Source organism: Sphaerodactylus townsendi, linkage group LG02, assembly GCF_021028975.2.
Source record: "Sphaerodactylus townsendi isolate TG3544 linkage group LG02, MPM_Stown_v2.3, whole genome shotgun sequence".
NCBI lineage: Eukaryota > Metazoa > Chordata > Lepidosauria > Squamata > Sphaerodactylidae > Sphaerodactylus > Sphaerodactylus townsendi.
In genome coordinates, this window is record NC_059426.1 from 118,430,080 (window position 1) to 118,444,498 (window position 14,419).

Consider the following 14,419-nt stretch of genomic DNA (forward strand, 5'->3'; position numbering starts at 1 on the left):
TCACACAAAAAGAACAATGAGTTGCTTTTTATTTATTTTATATTTTTATTTGTTTATTTATTGGCCGCCCTCCCTCGAAGGGCTCAGGGCAGCGCACAACATAATGTATTAATACATAACAATAGTATTAAAACCTATACAATACAATGTATTAAAATAAAGCCAAAATAAGACTCAGATGGCAATAAAACCCCACCCCCTCCCCACTGAAGGCTGGGACGATGGAATCACACTCAGCCCCAAATGCCTGGTGGAACAGGTCCATTTTGCAGGCCCTGCAGAAACTCAACAAGTCCCACAGGGCCCTGGTCTCTCTAGGGAGCCTGTTCCACCAGAGTGGGGCCAGGACCATAAAGGCCCTGGCCCTAGTAGAGGCCAGCTGGACATGTTTTGGGCTGTATGCATTGCATATGTAACCAAGAACAGACTAGTCAAGTGAAAAAAGATCCCTATAAGCTAGTCACCCTCATTGCTCCCCAAGTATTGTTTATATGGCCCCTTATACCTCTTCTAGTAAGGAAGTACACCCTACATAGTCTTCGTACATCTGGAGAGGGTGCAGAGTTCAAACTTGTCTTCCTTTAGTTTAAAAAGTTGGTTTCAAATACTTTCTGTGTTAGTATTGGAGCAGAAAGTTTATATGAAGCTTCTTCCCAAGATGGCATGTGTTTTAGTAACACTGCACTCAGAGCCTTCTGCTCAGATTCTAACTATTAGATTTCAAAATTAGACTAGCTCAGAGATATGCTCTGAATTGTCCAGAAGTGAAGTTGAAGTAGCTTCATCAGCTAAGGAAACGCTTTGCTTTCAGCTGAAAAGGTTTCAGCACCACTTTAGAGTCTCCACTAAATTAGAGGAGTCCTGGCTTCATAAATGGTCATAAACTACAGTTGGCAGGGGTACACAAGCAAGTGGTCCTTGCTCCTCCTGCCATGTTTGCCCATCCAGTTATAAAAACGTAGCATAACTATTGCCAAGTGAGAAAATGCATTAATCTTGTTACACAATTGAAGTGTGTATGAAACTAGCTTTAGAATAGTCTCTTGTCTCCATTTTGAACCTCATATAATTACACCTTAAATTTTGGTTGCATTATATGACAGTGTTGGGTTTTTGAATTCCTGTTTTCAAAAAACAACAACCCAATTTGCTGGAAATGTATAACTTCAGCAAAAGATTGTTCATAGTTCAGTCCCACTCGATGCATAGGAGTTCACAGCTGATTTTCCAAAGTTTCTTTGATGTTTTTTCATCACGGCCTTGAGCTGAGACATATGCTGGTTTACAGTCACTGTTGTATAAAGGACAATGTTTAACGATTAGTATAAAATTGGGCTTAGCAAAAATCAGAGTGACAATTAGACCCTTTCTCCATGATACATTATATCCCCCCCCAAAAAAATTTCTCTCCTGCAAGGAGACGCAAAGGAGCTTACGATCTCTTTTCCCTTCCCCCCACCCCCCAAACACCCTGTGAGGTAGGTGGGGCTGAGAGTTCCGAAGAACTGTGATTAGCTCAAGGTCACCCAGCTGGCATGTGTTGGAGTGCACAAACTAATCTGGTTCCCAGATTAGAATGTGTATCTGCTTTTAACCACTACACCACGCTGGCTCTTACAAGACCTCTTGCAAGAAGATTTGTGCTTCCAGGAACAAAGGACACAGTGTTGCTGTTATTACTCGATCTGACAGCAGCATTTGACATGGTCAGCCATGAAATTCTGGCCCACCGCCTTGCCAATATTGGGTGTGTGGGACAGCCTTGCAGTGGCTAGTGTCATTTCTCCAAGGTCAAGGTGCAAGGGGTGAGGGTGTCACCATGGCTCTCTTTAGTATATAGAGTCCCTCAAGGGGCTGTCCTCTCCCCAATGTTATTCATCATCTATATGCACTCCTTTGCCCAGCTAGTCCAGATTTTGGGGCTGGATTGCCATCTACATATTGATGACACCTAACTAAAACTGCTGATGGGCAGCCAGCCGGATACCATCCTAGAGGTTGTGGCAAGATACTAAATCCATCAAGCTGGAGGTTCTGTGGCTGGGCTGGGGAGACTTGGGATCAGAGTGCCAACTCCCCACTCTTGATGGGGTGCAGTTAACACCTGTATAAACACTCTGGGGTGATTGTAGATGCCTCCTTATCAAATGAAGGGACAGGTCACAAATGTTGTCAGGGTGTCATTTTTTCACCGTTACCAAATCTGGCAACTTATCTTGCCCTGACCTAGCCATGATGACCCATGCAATGGCCCTCTCCAGGCTAGACCACTGTCTGTGCAGGGCTACCCTTGAGGCTTCGGAAACTGTAATTAACTCATCCTTACAGAAGGCTGTAATTAACTCATCCTTTTTAACTGGTATCCCAAGGCTCTTTTCTAGGTCTGGTGGCTGCAAGACCAGACCAGAAAGGATCGTAAGTGTATTTTAAGTGATTCCCCTTTTCCCAAAAGATCCAACTTGAACCAGTACATTCCAATAAATGACCTACCTGAAATACTTCCCACTCACTGACTCCAGCTCCTCTGCTACTGCACAATACACACTGGTCTGGGCTCCTTCTTCTGGTGTCTTCAAAAAGAAAGGTATATTCCTCCAGATAGTATAAATTGTAGATGTTTGACGGGGCAATTCAGTCAGTACAGAGCCTGGATGCACAGCATTTACAGTGACTCCAGTGCCTACCGAAAAGAAATCATGCACTTAGCTGAAGACATACTGAAAATGTCAATCTATTCTAAAGTTTCTTAATGTACAATGGTGCAAGTAAGTAAGTACTTGGAGAATAAGAATCCTACCACAAATTATATCTTTCATATGTTTTCATAGAGTATTATTTAAATATACGCTACAATACTAAGTTTTACACTGTGAAGACAAATGAACACTTTCTATGGAACTGAGACTAGTCCTGACTCCATGTGGCAGTTGTACACAGTAGAAAACTCATCTGTTGCCGTATAGAACAGGCATTATACCCATTCACAGTTTTACTGCTAGACCTTTTACCCAAAGGGACAGACTGCTAAGGTTTACCCCCACCTTTTCAAATGAGCAGTGTTAGCCTTTCCTCCTTTATTTATATGTCAAATTCAAGTATATTTAGTGGGATTTGTTTCCAAGGAGGTGTGCCTAGGCTTACAGCTTTTAGAGTTCCAAGGTCTTGCTTTAAAAAAAAATCCAAAACCTTCCACAAACACCCTTAGCATTTGTGCTATTGAAACAATGGTATGACTGCGGCTTTTAAAGTATCCCCAGTTTTCTACACAGCAAGACAGATGAGGCTGTTATTTACACAACACTACCGACAATAGGCTGCTGACCTTGCAGGCGTCTGGCCAATTCCATGGTAAAGTGAATATTGGCCAGCTTGCTTTGGCAGTAGGCCTGGCCCCAATTGTAGCTCTTCTCACTCTGGAGGTCATGGAAACTAATCTTCCCAATACGATGAGCCAATGATGACACATTCACAATGCGAGCTGGACTAGATTGCTTCAGGCGCTCTAGCAATAGGAACGTTAAAAGGAAGTGCCCTGAAAAAGACAGGTGAAAAATTACTGATTTTTTGCTTTTCTTCTGGAAAAATAAGTTAGCATTGCAAGTATTGCCCTACTGGCTACACAGTTATGGGAATGTCTAATAAATTACTGGTTTCCACGATTACAGTGAAATATCTGTGACTGTACCTCTACTTTGTCTGTATAAAGATTTGTTAATATCTGCCCCCCCATAATCACTCATGTATGAGCTGTTGTACCATATTTACAATTATTTGTCTCTAAAGAGAGGCTGTAGAGAAACCAGACTTTTTTATTACCTCAGTATGTGTCAGCAGAGTACAGCTGATTTGGCTGTTGCACCTTTATCAAGAGATTGTGGGCCAAGCCAAAATGTGTATTTTAGGCGACATAATGCATCCCTATTTCACAGTGTTCCTGAACAACTGGGTGAGGTGAAATGCATCCTAAATTGAAGAGAATTTTCTCATGGGTTCTTTAAGGAAGTGTAATGAGTACATCTACTCACCACGCCAATGACTCAAGGCCTTACCCAAGTGATTGACTCCAAACTGCATCTCAAAGCCATCGACTGTCTTAGAGTAGGAGCACATGATCACTCCTGCATTGTTAATGAGAATGTGGAGCTCTTTCTCTTCTACAAGAAACAGACACAGGGAACACCAATGTTTCAGAGGAAATCCTAGCAAATAGAATCTACCACACAACAGTCATATTTCTTTCAGATCCCACCACGATTCATAATGCAGGCAGCAGACTCCAGTGTTGGACATACCTTTACTTTAAAATACATCTACGAAAATAGAAAATTAGTGCAGCAAGAAGAAAAGCTGTATCTTTCTGTTTATTAGCTGGTTTCATAGTTGCATAGAATTTTGAAAAAAGGGAAATGTTCCAAAAAGTGATCCTCCTCCTGACAGTCCCATATAACCTCCTGTCTCTCTGCACAGTCGTTCCCTTGTATGTGTTAACTGGGCTTAAAGCTGCTGTCCCTGGAGGCAATACATAATCTACTGTCTTTGGAAAGACATTGCCCACATTATAAGGATACAATACTCCATCAATGTGACTTTTATTAACAGTCTATGGTTGAGCTTCAGGTTCACAACTGAAAACTACAGTGTTCACGAGTTTGTTACTGTAAAACTGTTAGAACAAAATGGGCTGATCGGAATTAGGAATGAAATTTTCTAGTGGTGGGTTTTCCTAATGCAAAGAGGTTTGATTCTGATGTACTTGTCTACTCACTTTTGGATGAATGACATTAAGTGCAGCAATGTTGGCATTTGTAGAACTATCTGCAAATATGCCTATCCACAAAGATGAAAAATAATATAACTATCTGACATGAACATTTTCTAACTCATCTGTGAGATACAATAAGAGAAGAGGCAAACAGCACAGTAATAGAGTCACTACTGACAAGGTTTTGTCAAACACACTCCTATTAATAACAATTCAAGGCAGAGAAGGATGAGCACCTGAGAGTGCTCTGCTGGTGCTGCAGGGAGGGAGTCTTGGATAAGAAGTGGTCAGGACATTTGAATACACCACACGTGTTCAAGGGTATGTGGCTGGCTAAATTAAAATACAATTGTTATCTTCACTAAATCTACATTACATTCACTGTGTTCACATACATATCAAGTCAGCATATATTCATATAAACACATGTACAAAGGATCAGGATAACAATATACCTGAGAGCCTATTTACCCCATTATGTTTTCCTCATATTCTCCTCAAATCAGCAAGATTAGATGCGTTTTGTGAGTTACGTGCTCAGAACTCAATTTCCAAGCATCCAGGGGCCAATCTGGACTACGGTGTGCAGAAATGAGATACTTCCCCTGATGTTGTTTTCTTGATCTGAAGCAGTGCCAGGGATTGCTATTTGCCCTCTAGGGAAACCATGTATCCTGATAAGGCTGCATGCATACTTCCCCAATAATAGAGTCACTACTGATAAGATTTTGTCACGCACGCTCCTATTAACAATTCAAGGCAGATGCTCCATGTGCGGCCTAGTTATTACCAGGCTCAATTTAAGGTACTGGCTATCATAAAAAGTTCTTTGATCCCCCTTTTCAGCAGGATGGCCACAACAGGCTGGGCCACAACAGCTCTGCTCATCTGATTAGGGCCTTCTGGAGATGACAGCCTGCAAATGGGTAAAGTCAGCTGCTGTCCATACAGGTGCTTTCTCCAATATGGCTCCCACTCTTATTGAATGGCCTGCCTGAAGAGGTCAGGACGGCTCCCACTCTCTTGGCTTTCCACAAACTATGCAAAAATGAATGATTAATCAGAGCTTTTTTGAACAGGTTTAATCTTGGATAAATGATTGAGGACTATGGTCTGTATGGCTGTGTATAGCTTACTATAAGTAAAATCCTATTATGCAGTTTTTGCACTACTTAACGTTATGCTATGTTTTAGTTCTATCTTTTAGTTTTCTGGTTGGGTTCAAACTTCTACAATCCTTATGCATTGTTTACTGAATGTCCCGTTTTCTTGACTGTACTGACACTCTGTAATTCACCTTGAGATTTTGTGAGAATGTGGACTATAAATAACATTAAATAAATACCCCCACCTTCTAAATTAATACGGAGGGACAGGGTATTTTTGTTTATCATGCCATACCTTTGAAATATTCTTCCTGCCAAAAGTTTTGCCTAGAGCATCTCTTAACATATTCTGGTACCAGACAAAGTCTGTTTCATTTTGTCAGGCATTCAGGTGACTGATTTGATTTTTCTCTGATTTGAGCTGCTATTTGGTTTTTGTTTTGGCTCTCTCTCAAGTGAGATCTTCTGCTGCTGGTTGGCTTGATGTATAACGTTTTATTATTACAGTTCACGTGACATTTTTACTGTTGATTATTTTATTAATGTTATGAACATTAGCTGCTTTACAGTCTGTTTAGTTCAGGTGTCTGGGGAAGGCTAGAGACAGCAATATCTTAGATGTTTGAGGTGTTATGGATCCACGGTATGCAAGCAATCAAGTTTCAACAGACTTGCAAGGAAACAGAGTCCAAATAGAGGACACCGGGAGAACTCAGAAGAAGAAGCAAGCAGAATAGACTTCCTCAGAAGCAGTTAAGGAAGGATTGGAACCTGCAAGTTCTTCAAACAATCTCCAATTGTTTCCAGCATCACAAGTATACTTTATTAGATAGACTTCATTGGAAGAAGTCACAGTCCTAAACTTTCATTATATTTAAACCATTTTTGAACTGTTACTTATTTGTCTGTGGGTCTTACACTCTGTTCTGGCCAAGTGGGTCTTACACTCTGTTCTGGCCAAGTGCTAGGCATCTGATTTTAGTTTGCTTGGGGAACAGAACAATACCTTTTAGGAAATTCTCTGCAAATTCCTGAATAGACTTGGTGTCTGCCAAGTCTAACTTCTTTGCAATAACTTGCTGGTTCCCAGTCATGGTTCGGATTTCACATGCAGCTGCTTCTCCTTTCACCATGTCACGGCAAGCAAGGATGACTCGGGCACCTGCAATAAGGAAAAGTAGGAAACTGTTTAATAATACCAGTGAGTTTATAAGGTAAAAGCAGTGTAGTTCAGAACTAGAAAAGGCCTACACTGCAGTACGATATCATTGGCTCTCAGATCCAAATGAGTTCATTGGAGGAGAGATCTAATATTTTATTGTGAACACCATAATACAGAAGTTCACTTATGTGTTTGCAATGTATAACACATAAGTTCTCTTATGTGTTACACATTACAAAATACTATTGTAACAGTGAATCCAGAAGGCTATAAGGAGAGCCAGAGAAGCAGCAAGAATCATTGTGGTATAGAAAGAAGAAGAGTTGGTTGGTTTTTTCCTCTCCTGTAAAGTAGGTGGGGCTTAGAGAGTTCAAAGAGAACTGTAACTAGCCCAAGGTCACCCAGCAGGCTTCATGTGTAGGTGTGGGGAATCAAACCTGGTTCTCCAGGTTAAGAGTGTCAGACTGGAACCTGGGAAGCCCAGGGTCAGATCCCTACTCTGCCACAGAAGCACACTGGATAACCTTCGGCCAGACACACTCTCATCCAAACCTATTTTACAGGGTTATTGTGAGGATAAAATGGAGAAGAGAACCATAAACACCACCCCAAATAGAAAGCCCATTACAACCAACTAGGCAGACTTGTTGAAGAAAAGAAAAGCAATCAAGGAACAGGCAGGCAAGATAGCTGGACTAGTTTTGTACAGAAGCAGTTTTGTACCTTATATCAAAGTGAATCACGGATAAGAGAGCGAGAAACCAACTGAAAGATGCAAAGCCATGCCACTACAAGATGTGCATGTGTATCACAACCAGCTAGTTAGAGATCATCAAGTGAGAAAAAGCTCCTTTCTGACCCCAAATAAAAAACTCTGTATAGTAGAAAGCTCAGCAGCTCCTTTATGGGCCAGGATGCAGTAACAGGGCAGAAGCTCATGGGTTTAGGATGGCTTCTAACCAATCGCATCTAATTCCCCTCCTTAAGCCCCCTCCCTCCTTAACTTTCCACCCATGTCCCACATCTCTGTTATCGATATAGATTCCCTGGTCCCTAGCATACTCTTGCAGGGGTTAAAGGGGACCCTCTTCCTGTTTTTTACCAGTGGAAAAGTAGGTTGGCTCCAAACCACTAAATGTCTGACAGGTTGAGATAAGCAACTTGCCTCTTCTTGCAAGATCTTTGGCCGTTTCCTTCCCTATGCCAGTATTGGCCCCTGTGATTACAGCCACTTTTCCATTCAGCTTCACTGTAGACTTGCACACTCCTCCTGCAATATACTTCCTAGAAATATAAGGGTGTATATGTAATTCATATATTCAAGCACAAAGAGAAAATGCCATATGTACACAGAGAATTTCTGCATACGGAAACAGGGAAATTTTTCCAATTCTTCCACTTACAGCAGTTTTCCAACCCCAAACCTTAATGATCCTGGGGTCCCTTATTTGGCCATGTCTATTGGCCATGATGGTAGGGGCTGATGGGAATTGTAGTTCATGAACATCTGGAGTGCCATAGGTTCGCCACCACGGCAATAGGCCCTAACCAATTACAAAAGACCCTAACATGCGTAGCCCCCTAGAATAACTACAAGCTACTTCCCACAACTGTGATTGACAGGATACAAACAGTATCTTGCCCCCTAGCAATACAGCATGGCTCACTGATGATGTTAGTCGCCAGTTGTGGGCGGCTGAACAAGGCGGTTCAGATGGTAAAGGACAAATCTCCCAATTCAAGATAGTCCTCACTAGGCACTTCCTCCTCCCAGTGTTTCTAAGGATCCACTGACCCCAAAGAATTAAATGGGGGGAGGGGCTCAGTAGGCTGCATCAGGAGGGTTAATAGACAAAAAGCATCACACCCTCTTAAGAAATCCTTACGTCTTTGGAGCTAGTTAATGGATACAGGCCAGTGCTTTTTCTGAACAACACAGCTGATGGAGGTTTGGGGTTTTGCTTTTTTAAAGCAGTCTCTTTAAAACACACACCAGGTTTATTTTAATTTCCACACTTGTTATTTCACAACCGTTATCTTCTAGTGCTGAAATAATTATAGGAAGTTAACTAAACTAATAAAGAATGAAGAACCATGGCACAGTTTAGTCTTAGCAAAACTAAAACAAAAGATTCAAGTTATACAAGGACCGATAGAAATAGTATCAGAATGTGATTCCAGTAGAATATCTCTTGTTTTCCAGTTTGTTTTATTCAGCAGTAAAAAAATTCTTAAGTGCTCTTTCTTAGCAAATAGATTATTTTAGCAACAGATTTAAAGGCTTACAGACCAAACCTATGCATATTTACTTGGAGGGAAACTGTTACATTCAGTAAGACTAAATAAATAGTCTTACAGATTAGAAAAAGGGATTGAGAGAATGCTTACACAGCTTTAAATAACAGTTAATAAGGAACAAGACAATATACAATACCCGTATCATTCCGGTTCAAGTGCCTCTTAACTTGTTAACTGACTCAGTAAATTACACAATTATAGATCTAAGAGAGCTCATGCAATTCTCTTTCATTTGCACCTTAAATTATGCCTAATTTTCCTCTAATACATTTGCTAATTACAGAACTTTCCCTTGTAGGTGCATCTCAATGATAAATCTGTGTGTGCTGTCGAGTCACAGCTGATTTATGGCACCCTGTAGGGTTTTCAAGACCAGAGCTTGGGAAGAAGAGAGGTAGGATGATCTAAAATCTGTTGAATTTCTACCTATCCCGCATTTATTAATGATAAAGTCCACCAAGAAGCAAACTTCCCATTCTGTTTTTTTTTAAGTTGAGATCAAAACTACAACTTGTGCTGCTTAAAATCCCACCCCACAACAGCCGCATTAAGATAAAAACAGAACAAAAAACAGACAAAAGTATAAAAATTAATAAACAAAAACAATATGTAGTGATGTGTTTAAAAACAGAGGCATTTAACAGATAAACGTACTAATAAAGACAGATGATCAAAAAATCTCCGAAAAAGGAGACATACAGCACTTTAAAGACCAAGAATTTTACTGTTGTTGCCAGCCGCTTGCCATTTAAGCTGCTCTGGCACCATTAAATAGAAGTACTCTCTTGTACTAGGATGCACTTTGCAACTCTCATCTAATGGTGGTGGGATTTAAGCAGCCAGTCAAACCACAGTACAAACCTGATATAAGGAGCAGCCATGAATACCAAGAGAGGGATGGTTATGGAGAGTGCCAGCAGGGAGCCCAAGAAGGCTAGCATTGTGCTGGTCGGTCTTCTGACTTCACTTTCAACAGTGTCTCTTCACAATGCGAATCTGGGATTACATATAATGCAGCTCTTTAGCACTGACTGCTGGCACTGGGGAAACAATGGCATATGTGTCACTTGTAGGTCGGAAGGTAAAATGGGGATTATAGTCCTGTAATGTCGTTAAAAAATGCTCTGTAAGTAGAAACCAGGGAAAGGGGTTGGGAGCAGGAAATTGTTTATCGGGTAGGGGAGATGAGTATAAGGGGAGGCAATCTATCACTATTTACTATATTTATGGAGCCATTTTCAACTTGAGACAAGATGGTTTACATGGTATAAAGCAATGTAATCAAATAGCATGAGAGATCACTCAAGCAATTCAACAGAACTGGGCTTACAAAAATTCAAGCAGTGCAAAAAAAGTATCAAATATGGTATCTCAAGCAGCGCAGAAAGTGGAATCACAAAAAATGAAAATAATGCTGTAAGATCACGATGCAATAACATACACTGTGGCATAGACTATGGTCCTGTTCTCTATTCGCTTCAACATCCATACACTTTAAGGATGTGCAGAACAGCTCTTTTCAGATATTTGCCCCTATACAGCACACAGAGGATGTGCGCAGCATTAGGAATGAAGAAATCCACTTCCAACTCTTTTATCTTTTTAAAATATTGTAATACCCAGCCTAATGAAGAGTTCTATCGTGTTCAAAAGCTTGCAAAACGTTCTGTGTTAAAGGTATGGTATGGATTTCATTCTTGTAAATGCAGACACCCCCTAAATCAATAAGTCAATGTGCTTTCAGTCCCCAAGGTACAGCACTCAACCTCAGGCCTCCCTGAGTTGCAAAACTCCAAGATGTAGGACTGATGTGTCTCCTTCCAACACTCTGAGGTCACAATGCTTACCTTCCCACACAGTGAAACTATGGTCCTGTGTCGATCTACTTAATAGGATAATCAAAATGCTAATCAACCAAGTTATAGCATGATGCCAAGTAGGCAACAATAGAAACAAAACCTTGTGAAAAAATCTGTGTAGATTAAGAGCCCCCAAATTCCCACGTGATCCCTCCAGAGATCACCTAGTTCTGCCCTGGAGGATTGATTGGCTGCAGCCAAGCCCAAACTGGTGCCCGAGAAAGTGCTGATTCACACTCAGTAATATTGGTAGACTTCTGGTATTGCTCTGACATAGCAGAATGGTTGCTGCCCTGTCTTGGTAGAACATTCTTAAAATATGCACAATGCAAAAGAGTGGTCTAACGTATTGCTTTGTTAATAAAAGACACACAATGTTATTCTATATGTTATGTGTCTTATACAAAGATTGAACAGCAGGAGTAAGAAAAAAAAAGGAAGCTAAAATGTCACACCATTTTAAAATGCAGGAAATAGTTAAAAGCAGTTACTCCCCCACCCCTCCAAATGATGACAGACACACAGTTGAACAGAAACACTTCTCTAGATATTAGAAAGGGGATGATGTTGAAGCATTCTTTTTCAACTTTGAGAGAATGTGTAGAGGTTTTGAGGTCTCAGATGGGGACGGAATGAAATATTTGCACTTACAAATTTGTGTTGGGCTCAGTGAAGTACATGCTGAGATCAGGGAGAAGAAACTCAGACTGTTTTTTCTCCAAGGAGAGAGTCAGAGGAAGATATGGTCTCACTGCTGAACAGAGCAGAAAGGAACTTCATGAATGAGGTGGAACAGGCCTGCTTTGACCTACAGGCCCATTTCTCCCAGGGGTCCCCAACTTCTCTTGGAAGGGGTTTCTCTCTGTCTAGGGCAGTGATGGCGAACCTTTTTGAGACCGAGTGCCCAAATTGCAACCCAAACCCCACTTATTTATCGCAAAGTGCCAACCCAGCAATTTAACCTGAATGCTGAGGTTTCAGTTTAGAAAAAACCGGTTGGCTCCCTCTTCCTCCACCCCACCTGCTCGAGAAGTGGCGAGCCTGCTGTACCCTCCGGCAAGACCCGCACGCACCGCTCTGTGCCTCTCTGCCTCCTCTGCACCTCCCCCCCGCCCCGGGCAGCAGCCACCCAGAGCACAGGCACCAGGCCCGCCAGCCAAGTCCTCCCTACTCACTGCGGTGTGTGCACATTGTGCCAACCTAGATGTGTGTGTGTGGGGGGGTGATTTTCTGCCCCCCCGCATGACGAACTCTGTGTGTGTGTGCCCACAGAGAGGGCTCTGAGTGCCACCTCTGGCACCCGTGCCATAGGTTCGCTATCATTGGTCTAGGGTAACTGCTTCCACCACCTGACCTTTGTAGGAATGTCCCACACGGGGGGGGGGGGGGGCAGGGCCCCCTACCTTCCTTTCCAGCTCTGAGACTTTACCTCTGTGCTCCCACTTCCCTACTCCTGGGTACCACAGGGATGGTTTACTGCTGGGTGCGCCCCTGAAGGAATAGCTGCTTGCCAACTGGCAGGCTTCTTTCCTCCTGGCGCCTTCCTTTTTAAAGAGCATGTCCAAGACGGTAGAGGTCTATGTGGTACTGAAAACTGCTACTAGCATCCAACATAAAAAGTATTTATTAAAAATAAAACTGTTTACAAAAATACTTTTACCAGATACAGCAAGGGATTTTTTAAAAATGAGAGACCAACACAACTCCCCTGTCCCTTTCTCTCTACATAGCCTATCAGTTGTTAAAATAGGGTCAATGTTAGCATATTTCAGCTGCCTACAGATTCTCCACTACCTGGAAGATTCCTTCAGTGCATTGGAAAAGCACAAGCTCAAAATGGCTGCACCTTTCAGACACCAGCCCAGAACTCTCCCCCTTCAGTGGACTCAGCCAGAAGAGCCCCTCCCTCTCTGTTCCCAAGAGTTTTATCTGTTCCTAGTCCCCACCCCCTTGACCTGATCTGTCCGGTTCAAAGGAAGCTTTTCCTGCTGGATCCAGTATCTGCTTCCAGAGGCCTTTCTGTCTTTTTGAGACCTCCAAATCTGTGATACCTGCTTGGAGAAGGAGGGAGACTTAACCCATCCCATTATCTCTCACTACCTGTATTAGCATTCTAAAGGTGGCTGGATGGGGCTGGATGTCTCCTGCCCAGAGGGGGGAAAGTGGTTTAAATATTCCCTTCAAGGGGGGGCGGGTGTCACAGCGAAATTAAAAGAAAGCCTGGAAGACTTATTCACATCTTGAGTGTTGACTAAACAGGGCCCTGACCAGATGGGTTGAGGGGAGTAAAGTCAAAACCTTTGAGGAGTTGAAAAATCTAGTGGAATTGGAACAATTTTACAGGCAGGTTCCCTCACGACTGAGATGGTACCTCTGAGACAAAAAGCTAAAAACAGGGGAGGAAGTAGACACACTGTTAGATGAAACAAAAGGGGACTTGGGAAGATCTCTTTTCCAACCCCCAGTAAAGGGAAGTAAAGACTAACAAAAACCAATCCACTGGGGTGGAACAGACAAAACTTGATTCGGAGAGAAAGAGGGGGATGGCATCCTAAAGTGATATGAAGTACCAATGCTCAAAATTACAGAAAGTCATACAACACATCTCAGCTAAAACAGTCCATCTTATTAAAAAGGTTGAAAAGGGAGAAGAACCGCCCAGGAGCTGGTCACATTTAGGGTTTTTGGCTACTGAGAGGTGGGAGATTTCTCCCCTCCTGATCCCCACTTCACAGAATCCATTCCCTGATCCCTACATCTGTCGTACAAATAGTTGATCTTCGGGATAATTTAATTACAAGCTAACCGCGTTTCCTTCCAGGTCGTAAAATGCGAACTCCAATGTTAACCCGTTTAATGATTAATGTTAGCATTTAATTGAGCAGCGTCCCCTTTTGCCTCCTCAAATGAGGGATGCCGCCCCACTGATATTCACACAGGACGCGTCATCCCACCTTCTTTCCGTCAAACACGAGAACTTTACATAGGAAGCAAGCACAGCACAATCACAGCACAAAAGGCGCGACTTCTACCTCCCCGCCTGAACTCAGGTGGCGGCGCTGTGCAGCGCGCAGGAGTCCAAAGAAAAGCCGGCTTCAGGCGCCCTGATGGCGGAGGCGTTTCGGGAAGAGGAGACGGGGAAGCGCCTCGTCCCGGAAGTGTCTGCGAGGCGATGCTGACGACCGCCGCTGCCGCCCCAGGTCCTCAGTGGCCGCCCCGGTGACAGAGTCGG

General features: G+C 42.6%; 1 protein-coding gene across 5 annotated transcripts; it reads right to left on the bottom strand.

Moving 5' to 3' along the window:
- Positions 1-25: 25 nt before the first annotated feature.
- RDH12 (retinol dehydrogenase 12) lies at positions 26-14,334 on the bottom strand. 5 transcript variants are annotated; one of them, XM_048483996.1, is made up of 9 exons: positions 14,220-14,334; positions 11,839-11,941; positions 10,190-10,368; positions 8,196-8,314; positions 6,875-7,030; positions 4,050-4,154; positions 3,323-3,532; positions 2,491-2,680; positions 26-1,291 (listed from the first exon to the last, which is right to left on the bottom strand). In XM_048483996.1, exons 3-9 carry the CDS (start codon positions 10,267-10,269, stop codon positions 1,189-1,191), a joined length of 963 nt encoding a protein of 320 aa, XP_048339953.1. In that variant the 5' UTR covers positions 10,270-10,368; positions 11,839-11,941; positions 14,220-14,334; the 3' UTR covers positions 26-1,188. The 5 variants fall into 5 exon arrangements, with proteins under 5 accessions (XP_048339953.1, XP_048339955.1, XP_048339951.1 ...); XM_048483998.1 differs by lacking the exon at positions 14,220-14,334 and adding an exon at positions 12,982-13,052; XM_048483994.1 differs by lacking the exon at positions 11,839-11,941.
- Between the last annotated feature and the right edge of the window lie 85 nt (positions 14,335-14,419).

Excerpts from the sequence above, each read along its gene's own strand:
- RDH12 (XM_048483994.1), bottom strand. The coding sequence starts at position 10,269 with ATGCTAGCCTTCTTGGGCTCCCTGCTGGCACTCTCCATAACCATCCCT. Across the intron at positions 4,155-6,874 it reads TGCAGAGAATTTCCTAAAAG|AAGAGAAAGAGCTCCACATT; the intron begins GTATTGTTCTGT and ends TGTTTCTTGTAG. Across the intron at positions 3,533-4,049 it reads GTTTGGAGTCAATCACTTGG|GGCACTTCCTTTTAACGTTC; the intron begins GTAAGGCCTTGA and ends TGTCTTTTTCAG.